This window comes from Aquarana catesbeiana, linkage group LG08 (genome assembly GCF_042186555.1).
Source record: "Aquarana catesbeiana isolate 2022-GZ linkage group LG08, ASM4218655v1, whole genome shotgun sequence".
Taxonomy (NCBI): domain Eukaryota; kingdom Metazoa; phylum Chordata; class Amphibia; order Anura; family Ranidae; genus Aquarana; species Aquarana catesbeiana.
This window is the reverse complement of record NC_133331.1, coordinates 189,732,312-189,752,111: the sequence shown is the minus strand read 5'-3', so window position 1 is coordinate 189,752,111 and position 19,800 is coordinate 189,732,312. Positions and strand designations below refer to the sequence as shown.

The following is a 19,800-nucleotide window of genomic DNA, read 5'->3' as shown; positions in this document are numbered from 1 at the left end:
ACACTATTGCAGATGTTTTTTGCACTGGTACAAATTTGCACTGTGACAAATGTTCATGGGGACAGGGACAGTCAGTGGTACTGTGTGTGTAAAACCATCCCATACACTCAGAGCTGTCACAGAGGTTGCAGATTCCCCTGCTTGTTGGTCTCTTCTGCAATAAAGAGCTGCCTGCTGGCATTCTTTTTATTATTATGTTATGTTCCACTTTAAGGATGTTTATTAACATTCATCACTTCAGACTCACACTGTAGCCAAAGAAAGTCTAAAATGTGGCTCTGTTCTGGGACTTCATCCTCCCAGAACCATAATCCAGCGCACATTGATTGTTGTAAAGGGTCAGTCACAGCTGCCCTTTACCATGTGATCAGCTTTGTCCAATCACAGCTGATAACATGTAAACACAGTTGCCTGTTATCAGCATTCCTTTCTGCACACATTGTCACAGCATGAGGAGAGCTGGTAACCGGCAAGTGTGACAGGGGAGATATCATTAGTGCAGCTCAATCAGTGCTAATAAGTGCCCATTAGTGCAGCCACATCAGCGAAGGGAAAAAATCACTTCTTTGCTAAATTTTGTAACAGAATCTAAAGAATTTTTTTGGGGGGGGGTATATATTTTTTTAGTTTTAGCAAATAAAAACCCGGTGGTCAGTACCACCAAAAAAACTTTATTTCTGTTTTTTGTCTTTTTATTGAAAAGTATTTTACTTTTAAATGTAAGCTGCAGACCCCAAAAATTTCCAGATGACCCTGAAATCCTTTTTTGTTGTGTTGACCATACAAATAAAGTTACGGTAAAATAAAAACCCAGCACATGAAATCAAGAGCCAGGTGCTATATCTGGAGAGGCTTTAGGCTGCTGAGCATCGGTAAAATTGGGGTCCAACAATAGATGGTACTGTCCGATCTCACTGCTCCTAGCGTATACTTGTTCCTTGTTAGATGGGATCCCAGAATAGTTGAAAGTGGGCTGAAGAAATTGCTACATACCCAGCAAACTGAATTTGTTAAAACCAACTATGTTTATGTTGTTTTTAAAATAATAAACTTGTTAACATGGAAAATGTTTTGTTTACAGGTTACAGTGCATAATCCAGAAAACCAGAGTTACTTAATTGCATATAAAGACTCCCAACTCATAGCATCTTCAGCAAAGTAAGTTTCATTTTTTATTTTTTTTATTTTTTTGCTGGTTTTTGTTTGCGTATTTTTTTTGACGAAGTATCTGTTAGTTTTTAAAGTGAACCAGTGCTTTGGCTATTTAAGGCAAAAATTAGGCCTCATGCACACTGGACATTTTTACAGCAGCTATTTTTGGCTTCAGATATTTTTTTTCTACAGTCAATAAACTCCCTATCATGTTATCCTATGTGTCCATGCACACATGGCTGTTATCAGCAGTTTTTGGATGGGGCGTTGTTTGACGTTAAAAAAACAAAACAAACTAGTGGGTTCTGAGAGGAGTTTCTCAGCTGTAATAACGCTCTAATATAAAAAAAAAAAAAAAAGCTGATAAATGCTCAAAAATGTGGCTCACCATCGTTTTGTAACGTTTTTGATCCATTGAAAAAAAAAAAAAAAAAGTTATTTAAAAAAAAAAAAAACGTTAAATGTTTTTGCAAACATGTCGAAAAACTCACTGCAAAGCTTCTGGCTTTTTATAACGTTATTTTAATGTCCACTGTTTATGAGGCCTTACAGAGTCTCACTTAAGTACTGTCCTACCCAGCTTCACCTACCCACCTTTTTTTTTTTTTGCTTCTTGGTTTTTGTGTGCAGCGTGACAATGCACCGTGTAAGCTCCATATCATGACTTAGAGATTACATAACTGGGTGCTATGTCCTTGGCCCTCTTGCCACAGAGCAAGTTGACTGTGCAGCCAGTCATCAAGCACCTTTGCAGTCACATTCTCCCTATACACAAACTTAATGAGCATTTTTTTTTTTTTCATTTCTGCACCCACACAGAGTGGCAGGGGGAGTGAAGGAAAGGGAAGTATGTGAAGCTGGGAGAAGCGTCAGTTAAGTAAACCTGTTGCCTTGTCAAGGCACAAGTTCACTTTGTAGCATGTGACAGAATTCAAATATGATGGCACTGTTTCCATAAGGTATTTCAACAACTATCTCATGTAATTGCCTATCTAAGCAATCTATTAAATGTGTATCCAATTAAATAAGCCTTGGCATGGCAGTGTTATGTTTATATACATTAACGGCTTTAGTATGTATGACCACTTATATGCATGTCTCTTGTAATTGTTTACAGAGCCCTTAGACACTGTGAGGAGTTCATTCAGAGGTATAACAGAGCTGAAGATACCATCTGCATTCCTCACAACGAAACACTCCCTCACCACAGTGCAAGCAGCCATGTGGGAAAAGCCGTGGAGGACTGTATGAGGGCAATCATTGGTGTGCTGCTTAATTTAACAAATGATAATGGTATGGGCTTTTTATATTCTATATATTTTCTTTAAATTCCTTATCTGGTCTTTGTAAAAACAGCTGGTTCATTTACACTTTGACGCTGCTCTTACAGGTATCTGGCGTGTTTTTTTTGTCTCTAAATGCCCCTGCATGTTAGTCTAAAGTAAGTTTCCATGCACATAAAGCAGTTTAGAGGCAGAAAAAAAAACCCACTGCCATTGCGTCCAGGAGCAGCAGCGTGATACGACTAAGTGCGTTTAACGTTTAATTCCAGTGGCCAGAATAAATGTCTTTTTTTGGCCAAATCAATTTATTAACGTTGATGCACTTAAACACATTACATGCGATTTAAAAGCGCCAGGTGTTTTTTCTGCCAAAATACCACTGCAAGGAGGAAAGGCGTCTAGGAGAGAGTGCAAAAACATCCTGGGTGCATGAGGCCTTAGGCCTCTTTCACACGGACTGTCCGTTCAGGTCCGCCTGTCAGTTTTTTAGGCGGACCTGAACGGACACTCCATGGAGGTCTATGGAGCGTCGGATGTCAGCGGTGACATGTCCGCTGACATCCGATCCGAAAAAGTGTAACGGAGGAAGAACCTACTTTTCCATCCGTTATAGGATCGGGTGACGACAGACTCTACGGTCCGTCATCACCCGATCCCCCATAGGGGAGGGCGGCGCTCTGACAGGTGCAGCGACGGACCTGTCATTTTCCTGCAGGCGGATGTTCACGGGGCGGATCATCTCTGATCCGCCCCATGTGAAAGAGCCCTTAGAGTGAAACTGCAAGCATACAGCTAAATATTGTTAGAGTAATTGTAAAGTCTCTTAAAAAAAAAAACTTGTTATAGTTGTCTCCTCTGTGCAGTTGGTTTTGCACAGAGCAGCCCAGATCCTCCTCTTCTCGGGTCCCTCTTTGCTGCTCCTGGCCCCTCCCTCCTATCGACTGCCCCCACAGTCAGCAGCTTCCTAGGGGGGCACTGGAGCAGAGTCACAGCTGTGTCCATTCAGACACGGAGCCCCGGCCCCACCCCCTCTCTCCCCTGATTGATTGGTTGACTGACATCGACAGCCGCGGGAGCCAATGGCCGTGTCTCCAGCCAATCAGGAGTGTCCCGGACGGCTTAGACATTCGTGGACATCACTGTAGATAGATGGGGCTCAGGTAACTAATTAGGGGGTGCTTGGGTGGCTGCCACACACAGGTTTTTTTTTTTTTTTTTATCTTAATGCATAGAATGCATTAACATGTTAAATTTTCTGCCTTTGCAACTCCTTTAGGCCACTTTTGATTCACACACCTCTGTTGCAGTACACTGTTATTGCACAATACATAGGTCAGCTTTAGTGCATCCTGAACACCATCTTGCTGATTGTGAAGAAATTATGATGCTAATTGATTGTCCAGTAAACAGCCTGGAGGTGAAGAGATGACAATAGATTGTACATTACTAAATCAGTAACTAAGTGTCATTTGCCTGCCTGTGTAGGGTAGCATATGTGAGTAAATCACTTGACTAGCTGAAGAGAATTGCAAATCATAATTGTGCTGGATTCCCTATAAAATATGCAGCTTTGTTTACTTTGCCTGTTGCAGACTGTTTAGCTTGAGTCAGAGTTTAAAAGACATCTAAAGAGAAGAGACTCAAGCTACTTGGTCACCAGCCTGGCCTTACACATTGACTTCCAGCTCCTGAGTGTACAGTGCATGAGGTCAAGTACTTCATGAGTTAACAGGCCGAGGCCACCAGATAACTTGGAGTTGAGGAGGCTTTTTTGGGGAAAAAGTGAGAGACCCAGAAGTCCCATACTCAGTGAAATTTGATCATATTTCCCTGCAGTTTGGCCATTAGTTTTTCAGTGATCAACACCCACTGCATAAGGGATGTAACATCCGATACAGATGGTGTCGGATAGCCAAGCCTTCGTTATTGTCCGACGTCGTTTCCTTTCTGTCAGTACATAGGTCATCAAAATGTGTTGCTGTTTCATGATTCCAGCGGGTTTTAAGTTAAAGCGGATGGTAAACCCTCACATATACCCAGTGAAGTGAACAGCCACGGATGATACACAGGGATGAAACAAATCCTACATATGTTTTACATGTATATCTGCTGTTCTTCAGCTTTATATGCTGTTCAGAAAGTACACGTCCTCTTCCTGATTCACCTGTGGGTGTGGATGTTTGCTATACACTGTGAGACAGCTGATTGGAGGAAAGGCACACACCCCCTCCCCACTCATGCAGAGCTTGCCTGTGAATAGTTCAGCTTTGCGCTAATCTATTTATAGCAACCTCCCTGACACAAACTTCAGGCTCCCCTCTCGGAACTTGTCAGAAGTTATCATGCTGATAACAAGAACTGAGCAGGAGAAAGATAGGGGACACAGTGCTTTGAAGGGAGATAAGAAATCTCTGCAGATATGTGCCCAGCTCAAATTTTATGAATCGGGTTTACATTCACTGTAGCCTCCTTGACGGTTTTCCCGAGTGTGGCTCGGGGTTAAAATTCAGTCCCATTAGCGGTAACCCCGAGCCACACTCGAGATTACATTGCAGGATGCTGGTGCTGCCCTACTTACCTTGTCCCCAGGATCCTGCGATGTCCCCTGCAGTGTCCGTGGGCTCTGTCTCCTCCGAAGCCTCTCTGTGCCAGGCTCCGTTCCCTGCGAGTGTCGCGACGCATGGGGGCGGAGCCTGGCGGCAAATTCAAAAGATTGTAAAAATCATAACATATACAGTACTGTAATCTTACAGATTACAGTACTGTATGAAATTATTTCACATCCCTTTTGTCCCCAGTGCTTTGGCCCATGCCCTGCATGCAGTTTTATGTTATATATACTGTTCTTTCTGCCTGGAAACTGGAGATTGCCCATAGCAACCAAAAAGTGTCCCTTTACGTCAAAAGTGGCTTTAGACCAGCTAGAAAACAGCGATAGTAAATTAGAACACTTGCAGAATTGAGCGATAGTGAATTGTGGGGAAATTAATTTTATTAATATTATATATTTTTTTTTTAATTATTTATATTTATTTATTATATTATAATTTATGTTTTTGTGTTTCAAACTTCATCATACCCGGGATATCTATAAGACTCTTGTTTGGACAGATTTAAGTGTGTTATTGTTAAGAATTACAGGCCTACAATATTGTACCGCTTTCAGCACCTAAAATCCGAAATAATCATACCGCCAGGGAGGTTAAAGAGATACTAAAGTTATGTTTTAAAAAAATGTTATACTTACCTGCTCTTTGTAGTGGTTTTGCACCGAGCAGCCCAGATCCTAATTTTTTTGGGTCCCTCTTCGGTGCTCCTGGCCCCTCCCCCCTTTGAGTGCGCCCACAGCAAGCAGCTTACTATGGGGGCACCCGAGCCGCAGCTCTCTGTGTCCATTTAGACACCATTTGGCCCCTCCCCTCTTGCTCCTGATTGGGTAACTGGCTTTGGCTGAGACACAACAGCAGTGCCATTGGCTCTTGCTGCTGTCATTCAGGAGTCCTGGATGGCCGAGGCACTTGTGCGCACATCACTGGACTGCGGGGGGCTGCTACACACAGAAGGTTTTTTATCTTAATGCATAGAATTCATTAAGATTAAAAAAACCTTCTGCCTTCACAACCACTTTTAAGACGTGCTTATTGTGGTAGCATAGGTATTGGCTTCTGCAAAAGCATAATCAAGATGCTATATATTTGCACCCAGACAGTGAAAACCATCGGGCAGGACCACCAGGCATAGAAAACCGTACCTGTGTCTAGGCAGCCATGAAAAGCAGGGTGTCCGGGTGAACCCGGGCCAATCTTGGTCGACGCCATGTGAAAGATTTTGTAGTTGGTCTCTACTGCAAATGTGTTTCGGGAGCAAGACTTGGTTGTATGTCAAGTTTAAAGTGGGGTTCCACCCAAAAAAACAAACATACCTGAAAAATTCTAAAAACAAAAAAAATTTGGATTTTTTTTTTTTTTTTGACTTGGCTCTAAATGCCTGTTGCTAGGTGGTCCCTCGTAGTCTGCTTCTTTCTTTGCCTGGGCTGGTGACATCACTTCCCCCTCGGCACAGGAAGGGCTCCGCTCTGTTCCCTCCCTCCTGTCAATCATCTGGGACCCATTACAGGTCCCAGGTGATTGAGCAGCCAATCACGGCGCTCGGCGCCGCACGCGCAGTGGAGGCCAGGCTGTGAAGCCACAGCCCGGCGCCCACAAGCGGAGGGGGGGGGACGAGCGGGGCTTCGATACCCCGCATAGCTGGACCCAGGGACAGGTAAGTGTCCAATTAAAAGTCAGCAGCTGCAGTATTTGTAGCTGCTGACTTTTAATTTTTTTTTTTTTTTTTTAATGGACCCCCTGGGTGGAACCCCACTTTAAGTCCAATCCTCTGGTTCCAATTGCACTTCCAAATCCTTCTTCCAGTTGCGCATGTATGAGAGCAGATCTGGTGAGAATTTCGAAATTAGTGTAGTGTATAGGAGTGCAGGTCTTTAGGGCATTTTGATTCAAAGGAAGTGGGGCTAAATCTGTTTTTTCTTAGCTTTATTGTGGAAGAGATATTTTGTGTCAAAACCGCTTGGATGAGGAAAGTTCATGGGAGGCTTTGGCGTCTGTGAAAGATTTTTAGCATTGGCCGATACCAGAGTACAGAAGCAAGTCCTTTCCAATGTGATCCAATATTGGTAAATGTGGGGATAATAATCCCCCAGAATACTTGAGGTTGTCCCAACCCTGCAGAGAGTGGAGAGAGATATGATTGGAAATGGAAGCTCTGTCTTGCGGCTACAGCCATAACAGGTTCTATATGGACAGCGGGGTGCAGTCTTCTGCTTCTAGGTGATCTGCAAAGGTGTTTTGTTGCTGACACAGTATTTCATTAGTTGGGGCAGCTGTGTGGCCTGAAATATCGGTTTGGGACTCCTAGACCTCTGCAGGGTTTGAGTCTGAAAAAGTATATGTCGAGTCTATATGTTTCAAGATTGTGACTACCCTATATAAAGCCTCTTTTGTCTTTTAATATCAGCCATAGTAGAAGTAGCTATCTAAACTGGAGTTTAAAAGGAGTGTGGGGGAGGGGGAATAGGTGGCCTTGACAAGTGTAGGATGGGAGTTTTTCCAAGTTTATTCCTAAGTGCAGAAGCTTGGTGTCTACCCAGTAGTATGGGAGGGAAATGTTAATGACTTTGAATTTGTTAGGGATAAATTGTAAGCCTGACAAGGATCCAGATTGTGCCAAAAGTTTCTAAAGAGCCTACGAGACCAGGTCAATACTGATTTCTCAGTGCATAAAATAAAACTTTTACAAAAATGTAACGTGCCAGTGCCTGGATTACTTGGCAATAGATTAAATTCATATATCTACAATGAAGTTAAAAAAAAAAAAAAAATCAATAAAGTCCATAGTGATAACAAAAAAAAATCCTCTTATATAAAGTGCCAGTGCTCAAGATTAGTGCTGAGGTAATGCGTCTCTAATTATATTAAAATGCTTTCCACCGCTAACATTTCACTGATATGAGGGCTGGTTTTAGACTAAACAAGTATGCATAGGGGTAAGCATGTCCTCTCTGGTCTGCAAGTAGTGGCTAAAACCTTGCCAGCCCTCATAGCAGAGCGGTGGTGGTTGACATATTAAAATGGCAGATGATCCATTTTAGGTTTTTATATCTTTTATGGATTTTAAATAAACTATGGTATACACTGATTTGTTTGATCCACCCCTGCACGTGAGCTGTACTTGGTTTCTGTGTCAGAGGCAGCAAGCAGAGGAAAGTGGTCATGCACAACTGAGGTGTGGAAAACCATTTGCAGACCCTCTTTGGTATATGCTAAATGGGGTCGTCTTGTGGTAAGTTTGGACACATTGATTGGGGTAGGGGCACAAACCCACGCAGAGTAGAGTGTTGGCAGTGGAAATCACCTTTTTTAAAATGAGAAGAAAAGTATCACCGCAGCACTAATCTTGAGCACTGGCACTTTTATAGAAGATGATTTTTTGTTATCACTATGGTTTTTTTTTATTTTATAGAGATGAATTTATGAATTGCACTGATTTGAAGGTGTTTAGTAGAGGGTAAGCCCGTTTTAAACCATTTAGTAGTAGGCTTGAAATGAGCAAAGTTTTGTTTCATACTAGAGAAATGTAATGGGTTATTTATAATTTTTGGATCATTTTAAAATCTTGTACTGTGTAAAGGCCCTAACTTTTGTTTTTAAACTTGACTTGAACTTAAAGCTGCAGATTACCCATAACAACTTGATAAAAAAAAAATATTCTTTAGCAGGGAACATACATTCCACGTTAATAATTATGCTATCAAAATTAGTGTGTGCTGTAAACTGCCTCCAGGATTGCTCCTCTTTCTTCTTGATGGAGGCTGCCATTTTGCTTTAGCCCAGAGCCCCTGAACAGCAGTAAATCATAAAGCAGTACAGCGCATAAGAGATCCTAAATAAAACAATCAATAATTGTCCATATAAAAACTAGTTCCAAATAAAATCCAGCAATTCCTCCAGTGATAATCGTGACATGCAATAGCTTGTAGGGTGACTGTAGTGAAATGGACCTCCACCTTCGGTAGCACAAGCCGCTCACCTCTACAGATGGACCCCTGAATATATCAGTCAGGTCAAATCAGCAGTTCCCTCATAGGAATAAAGGTAGGGGATGGTGTATGCAGATCCAGGTCAGGCTTCAACAACAGATACTCTTGCAGTCATACCATGTAAAGATATATAAAGGAGATAGTGCTCTCTGTAAATCACTGGCAGTCACGGAGAGCGCAAACAGCGTTCAGGGCCGCACTAACAAGCCACGACAAAGTATACACACCAAAGGGAACCTTCCGTTACTGGGTCAACAGCGCCACGGGAGACGAGGGGGGGGAGGGGCCGGCGGGAACCAAAACCTTTCTTTCTTTCTTTATTTAGGTTATACTGTTTGCGCTGGTCGATTCTGTTTACAAATCATAAAGCAGAACTAAACCCATCGATTTAGCAGTTTAAGAAAAAGTCACATTCCTGGAATGCTAACTGTCACATTTGCTTATGCTCTCGGCCAAACTGCCAAACCCTTTACCAGCACCATGGCAGTTGAAAATCAAAAAGAAGCAGCTTCTTTGGCTGTAGAGGATAGGAGGGTTTAATTCCGCTTTAAGTGGTTGTCCTGTTGTGCTATAGAATAATGACACACCTAAGGTAGTCAGTGGCCTGACTTGTTGGAAAATCCCCAAGCATGACTGTCTCAGCCTTATTTAAGTCTGTCATTATTATGTAAGGATCATGTCTGGTCCCAGTGCTAGAGCAAGTTTTTTGATGACCGGCAGATATCTCGTCGATTGTCGTTTTGGATGAGATGCAGTATCTAGCCCTCTGCAGCCAGTTTGTCACTGAAGAGCATAGATCTTGATATATGTGTTAACATTTGTAGTAATTCTGTAGTAATAAATTATTGTAAAATAATGGACCTGGCTTCATTTTTTTTCTTTTGGTGTACAGAGTGGGGAAGTACAAAGACAGGTGAACAGGACAATCTAATAAGCACTGCAATGAACTGTGTTCTTCAAGTTCCAAGGTTCCTACCTCAAGAACAGAGATTTGATATTCGAGTTTTGGTAAGTTCTTGTCAAAGACGCATTTTCTTTCAGTATTTGTCTGCTAATGATGCCAAGTGTTGGGACAGCTGTCTTTAGATCATTCTGCTGAGTTAATTGCTGTATATATAACTGATTATGCAACAAGTTTGACAAACAAGTGTGCTGTTACATATTATTGCAGCGTACGTAATATTTTGTCCAGTCATTTTATGTGCTTTTTTCATCTTCAGGGATTGGGCCTACTAATTAATTTAGTTGAGTATAGTGCAAGAAACCGGCATTGCCTTGTGAACATGCAAACAACGCAATCGTATGATTCGTTTTGTGAGTCGGAAGAGGAAACGGATCAAATCTATGCAGTTCCTGCATTGGTACAGGTAAGGTGTATATTACCCTCTGAATCTGATCTGAAATCTAAAATACCTCTCCTACTTGTAGGACAAAGTGTCTGGTTTTGTTTTATTACTCACCCCAGCAGCTGGTCCTTGACTTTTTTACTTCCTTAGAGCTCTGTTCAGCCATTAGAAGCAAGGTAAGAAAGTTGAGTGAAGGATTTGCTGATGACTCTCCCTCCTTTTATGTAACTCTGCTGGGTCATTGCTAAGCATTAAAGGCCTTCTGTTTAGCTGGTCGCATAGTTCTCCATACTCAGGAGTACTGGATATTTTCTTTGATTCTGACAGCTGAACTCAGTAACAGCGGAGTAGTGCTGCTTAAGATGGTAGCATTAAACTAAACCTTTTGATTAAAGTGAATGTATAAACTCACCTTGTAAAACAACCCATTCAGTTTAAAATAAATGAAAGACAAAACATTTGTATATAGATATAAAAAACAACCCCCCCTCCCCTTCAATTATATTTTTTAAAAAAAGCACATTCCTTCTGTTCTCAGCTGCATAAGAGCTGGGGGAGGAGAAATAGCAGCACACTTGTGGTCCATTTTTAATAGCGAAGCAGAGGGACTGACAGGAACACCAGGTATTTCACGTGAAGGAAGCAATACAAATATAACAGGATAGATTTCCTTACAAGTACATGGTACAGCAAGGACATTTCAGCAATATGAAATGTTGAGTGAATATATCTTTTAAGCTGGCCAAACACTGTTGCGTGGTGGTGTTTTTTTTTTTTTTTTTTTTTTCTTTTCTCCAACACAGTACAGGCAACTTATTCATACACCATGGGTTATAGACTCATACCAAGCATACCCCCCCTCTTCTACTAGGGAGCCATCCCTATAACCCTACCCTACTCCATGAGTCCTTGTGTTTTTTGCTGTAGGTGATTGTCCTCTTCTCCTTCCCAGGGAAATCTGCTTTGCTAGTTTGTTTTTCTGGTTTTATCTTCTGATTGTTCATTTAACCTTCGCTGTCTAATGCCTACACAGAAACCGTGTATCCAGGTTGGTACAACCTTGGGAGCCAGACCGCACATTGTGGTGACAGCCTCACCTTGGCACTCTGTGCAACACTTTGACAGGTTGCTATACAGATCCAGGGCCATGGTCTATCACTATTTATCCCAGTCCCTATAGACCCCTTCGGTGATATGCCTACCATGATGGGTAAAATCTGGACTTTATTACTTGTCAATGATGTTTGACTGTAAATACAGGTTCACCCTATATCTCTGTTACTGTGTAAAACGGGGGCTATGTGTGGAATTTATTTACTTCAGTGTAAACCTTTCAAACTTGGCGCTAAAATTCATTCAATGTGGATGTGCACAGTCCATGACAGAAATGCCTTACAGAGGGTGATAAAAACAGCTCAGAAGATTATTAAAGGGGCACATTTACTGTGTATTGAAGAACAAGGGGAGAGGAGGTGCCTTCGAAGAGCTATTATTATCCTGAAGGATAGCTCCCATCCAGGGATTGCCTTGATTTACAGTTTTGCCATTTAGGAGTATTCACTCTCGTACCACCAGGCTGCAAAACGGCTTCTTTTCGCAGTCCATACGATTTTGAACACTGGAAGCTTTTTAGTGTTAACCTAAATGTGTATTCTGGTTTGTGTGTGTGTGTATATTTATATGTTTTTTATATATATATATATATATATATATATATATATATATATATATATATATATATATAATGTGTGTGTGTGTGTGTAGATATATAGCTCGATATAGATGTGTGTGTGTATAGATATATATATATATGTGTGTGTGTATATCTATATAGGTACATATATAGAGATATATCTATATAGATGGAGAGAGAGAGATATATAGTGCTGTAAATATGAAGATAGTGTTTTATGTGATGTCTTGTATTGTAAGGGGGATGCATCTGCTTCCAGTTCAAGTGTCACTGAAGAGCATAGTTCGTTTTATGATTTTTATTGTAAAATAATAATACATTTTTCTGATTCTAAACCTTATAAGATACTCAGGCGTTTCCTGTGTTCCTTTCGCCATAATGATTTGTTGCAGGATGGTCTACTCCTGGGTTTTTGTGTACTCCTTCCAAACACATTTGATCTCCTGCACTCAACTCTGTGTACCCCACAGGAGAAATCCCTAATGCCTTGTAAACATGACCGGACTTTTTGACAGAACTGGTCAGACGGAACAAATCCGTCGGACAAATTCGATCGCGTGTGGGCTTCATTGGACCTTTTCTGTCAAAATCTGTCGGACTTTAGAAATAGAACATGTTTCAAATCTTTCCGACGGACTCGAGTCCGATCGAAAAATCCCTTCGTCTGTATGCTAGTTCGACGGACAAAAAAGGATGCAAGGGCAGCTACTGGCTATGAACTTCCTTTTTCTAGTCCGGTCGTACGTCATCACATTCGAAACGATCAGTCTTTGGTGTGATCACGTGTAGGCAAGTCCGTTTCGTTGGAACTGCGTCGGAACTCCGTCAAAGTCCTTCGGCGTTCAGTCCGACGAAAAGTCCGGTCGTGTGTATACGGCATTAGACTTCATGTACACTACAGCTTCTAAACTTGAGTTTAGGAGCGTTTGGTGTTTTTTTTTTTTTTTTGCCTTGGCTACTAAACACCTTCATAAAAGCCTATGTGTCCATGTACCTATGTGACCAGAGCCAATGCTAAACTGAAAAATATTCACTAAAACTCAGGGTGACAGTCATGCATCGCTTTCACAGGAAAAAGCCCCCGCGCCGTTCTCTGCTTCCAATTTTAGCTGTATTTCAGGCACATAACAAGTGGCCTACTTGACAAAAGAATAATTTTCTGCATCTATGTCAACTCCTCAGAGAGATTATGGCCTTAACACAGACATCCTTGTCCAAGGCTCAGAAATGCCAGCCTTGTCTACTCACACTAACATGCCAGTCTAAAAGGGCGCTGAATCACAGGGAATGAAGAGGATATTAAGGCAGTGTTGGGGGCAGCTGCTGAAGATTATTTCTCTTCGCCACATTGTCGCTATATTGAAGAGGGTGCTTCACACAAAAAGTTGAAAATCTTGTTGCATCTCACTGCAAAAGCCTTGGCATTATACAAGTCCTCCCTCTCGACATGCCCTTTTGGGTACCAAGAAACCTACAAAAGCTTGCAAATCATTCACTGTTGATGAACAAATAGAATGAGCAGTGTGTAAATACTGAGTCAAACCTGAAAGGATTTTTACACAGCCCAAAATCTTTCCTGAACTCTTTCTGGTAGAAAAAGGAGCTTGCACAAATATTTGCTATTCCTGTGGCTTACCCTGCCATCCCTGTCCTACAACTGTAATTGGATAGACCCCTATACGGGTATCATTGCACTGTAAAGTGTTGTAGAATAATGTGCATCTGGTCTGCAAGAGCTTACTATTAGGCTGCTCTGAAGCAGAAAAAAAGCTGCATGGGATGTATATGTGCTTGGTTAATCTTGCAAAACTAGCATGGGGCCAAGTGCAGTTGGGTAGGTGCAGTATAGTATACATGCTTGCAAAGTTGTTGCTTAAACGCATGTTTGAATAAACACATGTTTTGCATAGATACATGTGGCATAAGTATATGTTTGAAAGAACATGGAAATAGGTGCACTTTAAGGAGTTGTCTCCAGAAGAGCATGCATTTGATCTGCAGGAGCCGAGTTTTAGGCTGTTGAAGCAGCAAAGAGGCTGCATTGGATGCCCATATGTGCTTGACTAATCATGACTAAAACTAGTATGGGACCAGGTGCAGTTGAGCAGGTGCAGCATAGTATATAGGTTTCATAATGCTTGCTTACTTGCATAGGCACATATTTGCATAGACGCTTAGGCAATTGTTTGCAGAGGGCCTCAGCCCGCCTGCCCCGTGGCCTCCGCACTCGACAAGCGGGCGGGGCCATCCACCCAGCATGCAGCTCCCCAAGGCTGGCCGAGACGGCGCGTTTTGTGTGGATGCAGGTTTTCATAGACACATGTTGTATAGATGTGTGTGCATAAATATATATGCATGTTGCATAGATATACTTGTTTGTATAAAGGCATATTGGCATAGATACATGTTTGTTTTAACCCATGTATACATGGACACATGTTTGAGTAGACACGGGTTTGCATAGACGCGGGCTTGCATAGACGCGGGCTTGCATAGACACTTTCATGTTTTGCCTAAACACGTTTGCATAAGCACATATTTACATGCTTCCAGAAACGCATATTGGTTAAACGCAGGCTGGCATGCTATCCAAAAACACATTTTGCTTAAACACAGGCTGGCATGTTTTAATTTGTACTGCATACATATGTGCTTAGTTTGAACTGCATACATATGTGCTTGGTTACGTCAAACTGTATAGATATGTGCTTATTTACCTTGAACTGCATGCATAAAGAAGAAAACTTGTATAACTGCATGTTTGCATACCTAGGTCCCTTCATAACGGCATACATGCATACCTAAGGGGTTGCATAGCGGTAAACCAACATGGTTTTAAGCCTGCATCCTTGGAGGACTGTGTATTAGGTTGGCTAATATAGTTGCTACATTATTTACCTGTTATACCAGTTAAATGGTTCCAGAAAAGAAACACCTGGGGGAGGCAAGTGCACCGCTCTCAGGTTCAGCGATATGGCCACACCTCCTGATGGACAGTTGTGTCAGGTGCATCTGAGCCACTGTGGTGTTTGGTATTGCAGCATTTCCTGACCTATTCATTTTTCGTCAGATGGACTACAGACGCAAAACCTTGATGCCTGATCTCTGTTGATTGAAGCCTAAGCCGGATCAAGCCTGGTGAGTATATGGATGGGAGACTGCCTGGGAATACCAGATGCTGTAAGCTTTTGCCCACCTGGCTGAGGGAGGCATCTGAGGCTGCTGTGTTTTGATAGTATCTCAGGCCAGAAGATCTCGGGGCAGTCTCTGAGGTGGTTTTGTTCCATCTTTAGCCAGCAGAAGCTTGGTAGGTTAGGTACGCCTCTTTGGGCCTTCGGGGTCTGCCACAGAGTCGTCAGTCTTGCATTTGGCTCTTGGAGCAGAGGTATCGGCTCATTATTTAAAAAAATAAAATGACTCAACCGGTAGCAGTCCCAAAACCAAATGGGGACGTAAGGTCTAGCTTAGATCTTAAGCCGCTGGACATCCTTCTATTTTAGATTTAGTTTTAGGCTCTGTCCATTTAGTGTTGACCTCTCTACGAGACTTAGATTTCAGGGTCCATAGTCATCAATGATGAACATCTTCATGTGCTGTGTTTTTTCAGGCTCATCAAGGGTTTTTGCACTTGCAGTGCAGAATCGTCTTTTTTATTTTCGTGACTCTGCTCTTCGGGCTGGCCAAAGCTCCCAAGCCCCAGTGCTGGACTTACTGAAAACGCAAAGGATGCCAATCTCAGTATACCTCAATGATCTTTGTTCAGGAAGCAGTCTTTTCCTTTGATACATTTCTGCAGGAGGAAGTTGTATCTAGGTTAAGGTATGTTCCCTAGGTATAGTCCTACTCAAAGTATTTTGTAGAGGATTATTCTCTGTCTGGAACATGAACATCCAGGCATTGGATTGCCAGAGGGCTCTCTGTTCCCGGGGTATTGCAGAGCTAAAATTGGTGGTTTGAAATCTGGAGACTGAATTGGGTAGATAATAACCACTGATGCCAGCTTCTCCAGTTGGTTTGAAGGTGGCTATATTTCAGTGGACTTGGTCTCCACAGGAGAAAATACTGCCTATCAATATTTTTGAACTTTGGGCTAGTACGCTTTGCTCTGGATGTGGGAACAAACCAGCTGCAGGTTTAATCCAGAAATGCCTCTGCAAGGGCATGTATATCTACAGAGCACGATACCACGGCAACCGTTATCACGTGAGGACGCAGTGTGCTTTTAGCCTGAAGCTTCAGACACGAGAGGGAGGAAGTGCGGATCAGCTGTGCCTAGTTGACACGCAGTGCACTCCATGCTTGTAGTTGTATATTAGTGGAATGAAGGACTGATCAGCTGTGAGTGTGTAACATCCATTAAGTCTGCAACCAGTACCCTTGTGCTTTGAGAGAAGCAGTTTGAGTTATCCACTATTACCAACCAACTGAAAGCTAGAAGGCTATCCTTTGTAAGGAACTGCGCCCACTGATTTTTACAGTGTATTTACTTTATTAGTTTTTTATTCTCTTATTTGTAACTTACAATAAATTATCAAAACGGTACTGGACTATTCGGGGTCTGTTTTTTACATGTGGACATTGTTGCTGTTATCTGATCATCAACCCTGGAGGACTTCGGGAGTAAACAGAGAGAGGATTTGATCCAAGGCTTGTTAACCTCCTGGCTCCGGTGAGTTTGAACCCCTATGGGGTGTGTGCAGCACAAGGTGTCCCAATAGATGGTGAAAGGTGCACTCATCAGATCTACTATTTATATAAGGGAATCCAGACCGAGCTCCAACCGCTGCCTCTTTGTTGGAATTTACCTGCCTGCATGTGTTTTGCTTGCATTTACAAAGACTTTGTTTTATCAGTCAGCATTGAGGACTGAAAATAGCGCTGCTTTGATGGGTTAATTGCTGTTTCATATAGTACATTCATTCATCCATATTTATACATGTATATCTACCACCAGAGTGGCACCAGGAGTCATGAGGATCAGGAAGGTGTACAACATTCTGTCTGAGACAGTACAAGTGCTGTCTCTATCACTAGTACATATCCCAGGTATAGAATAATGGTAGGGGGAACTCTGTAGGTAGATCTACTAGATCCCAAGTTCTACAACAAGTGGGAACAGGTTGTGTCCAGGACGAAAGTCCCACTGGCAATAGGGGCAGAGGCACCAGGAACAACTTAGGGACCAGTTCTCACTTATTTGAGGCTTTCCCTCTGTTTTGACTTCTCCCACATCTTTTGCGAAGAATCCAAGAGATGGTAACACTGATAATAGTGTTAGCTGAATTAGCCCAGGAGGGCTTGGTACACTGACATAGTGAGTTTTGCAGGGTTCGCTCCTTGGTCACTGTATCTCAGCACTGTTGAGCCCTGGAAGCCAGCTTCAGGGAACTTCAATTTCAGGACTTGGAAATATTATTTGCCTGTGGGAAGCCAGGAAGTGGCACCCACAGAAATATGTGGGTGGGAAATTTTATTTTCTTTCTCCAATCGGTAGGGGAAAGAAGATTGGCCTTATGTACCGTTAAGGGTTAGAGTACGTCCCTATCCATTTTTTCCAGAGACCATTGTTTCTCACTCCTTGGTTCATACATTGTATAGCCCTGCATGTCAGGCCACTCTTGTGTCCTTGGGACTAGAATTTGCTCTTGACTGTCTTTGCAGAGCCCATTTTTTTAAACTAATTAGGAGACTCTGTTAGTCCCTTATCTAGGAAAATGGCTTCCTTGGTTGCTATCACTTCACTAAATAGAGTGTTAGAGCTGGCGGCTCTTTCATGCAAGGAGCCTTTCTGGGATAGGGTGAGGTTGTGTCCTCATCCATCTTTATTGCCTAGAGTGGTTTCTCGTTTTCACTTGAATCGGGACAATGTCTTGCCTTTTATTTTTCTCCTATTCCACAGTCGGCAGGAGAAAGATCGCTACGTACTCTAAAGGTAATTCAGGTGCTCAGGATCTACTTGAGTTGTGGTCACAGGTCAGGAATCCTGGTTTGTGCTGCCAGAAGCGCCCAGGAAGGACAGGCGGCATCCAGGTTGAATATTTAGCAGTGGATCTGCCAGTTAATGATGCCTATGGTTTAAAGGACAAAATTTCATTTTTTTTCTGGGAAGAGATTATCTACCAGGTGTGGGGGGAGTATCTTGGGCCATCCGCCATCAGGTGTCAGTCGCCCAGGTGTGCAAGACCACTGTTTGGTCTTTGTTTCTACATCCACAGGGTTTTTACCAGGTAGATGTGAAGAACATGAGGACACTGCCTTTGGCCTCAGCATATTACAAACAGTAATAGTGGCAGTTTCTGCAATGGTGTCTCCCTCCCCTCAGGGGCATTGCTTTGGGACATCCCAGATGGTAATAGCTGCTCTGTCCCATGATGTACGATAAAGAAAATAAGATTTTTACTACAGCTTGCCTGTAAAATCCTTTTCTTGGAGTACATCATGGGACACAGAGGTCCCTCCCCTCTTGTCTGGGAAGTTTAATGCTTGATACAAAACTGAGGTACTTCCTGTGTAGGAGGTGTTATATAGGGAAGGACTTCTTGTTAGATTGATCCTCCAGTGCCCATTCACCAGTAGGTGGCGTGTGTAACCCAGATAGTAATGGCTGCTCTGTGTCCCGTGATGTACTCCAAGTAAAGGTTTTTCAAGAGTAGAAACAAACTCCTCATCAACATCTTTTTGAACTTAGCTGTGCTGTGCCACAGTGACCTTCATAATAAGGAAAGAAATTGGCTGCACATTGACGTTATTGAAGTCCATTTATTGAATATTCCATACAAAGATTGACGCACACCATGGTTGGTGTAGCCAGAACAGAGGTGGGCTAGTTTAGCACAGCTACACTGTGCTTACTCATCACCACAGTGGCATACAACAACCTTCAAGGAGGCACAAGGAGCCTGGCTGCCTTGATTGAAACAAACCAAATCCTCCGATGTACAGAAATTTACTGGCCTTCAATTTCTTCAGTCGACATCCCAGGATTGGCAGACAGATTATCTCAGCCACCACTGCTTTGACCAAGGTGAACCGTCTTCATGTGGGTATCCTGGTCTTCACATACATCAACAAACTACATCTTGTTAGTAGCCAGGACCAAGGATCTTCTAGCTATGGCTTTGGATGCTTTAGTTATCCCCTGGTCTCAATTTATGATTATCTGTGCCTTTCCTCCATTAAACATTCCAATTCGCCTGGTCCAAAAAAGAGAGAGGGGAGGATAACTAGTGATAAGGATTGTATTGGCATCAAATCGTCCCAAAGGAACCTGATACACAAACAAATATACTCAGACTTCTTGCAAATGACCCCTGTCCTCCTCCCAACAGGCCAGGTCTTCGATCTCAAGGCCCTCTGTTCCACCCTGCTTCAGTCTCCGGCTTTATTGGCATGGCTGTCTACACCCAGGTTTTAAAGCGATTGTAAAGGAAAAATTTTTATGTAAAAAAAACAAAAAAACAAACATGGTATACTTGCCTGCTCTGTGTAGTGGTTTTACACAGAGCAGCCCCGCTCCTCTTCTCGGGTTCCCCTCTGGTGCTTTTGCCCCTCCCCCTTCAGAGTGCCCGCTATAGCTAGCTGCTTGCTGTTGAGGCACTCATGAGTGCTCGCTCCTGAGCCGACTACGTCCATAAGACACAGAGCATGGTTCAGCCCCGCCTCACTGGCTGTTATATACCACAGCAGGAGCCAATGGCAAAGTAGCCTTTTTTGGTGGATATCGCGTCTGTC

At 42.6% G+C, this 19,800-nt stretch overlaps 1 protein-coding gene across 2 annotated transcripts in view; it reads left to right on the top strand.

The window, feature by feature from the left end:
• Nucleotides 1-19,800, top strand: part of WAPL (WAPL cohesin release factor) — a 219,129-nt gene that overhangs the window by 143,788 nt on the left and 55,541 nt on the right. For both annotated transcript variants that reach the window (XM_073596726.1, XM_073596725.1), the window contains 4 exons: nucleotides 1,082-1,158; nucleotides 2,270-2,445; nucleotides 9,923-10,038; nucleotides 10,251-10,397. In XM_073596726.1, coding sequence (XP_073452827.1) covers nucleotides 1,082-1,158; nucleotides 2,270-2,445; nucleotides 9,923-10,038; nucleotides 10,251-10,397 — 516 coding nt within the window. The remainder of the gene's footprint in view (nucleotides 1-1,081; nucleotides 1,159-2,269; nucleotides 2,446-9,922; nucleotides 10,039-10,250; nucleotides 10,398-19,800) is intronic.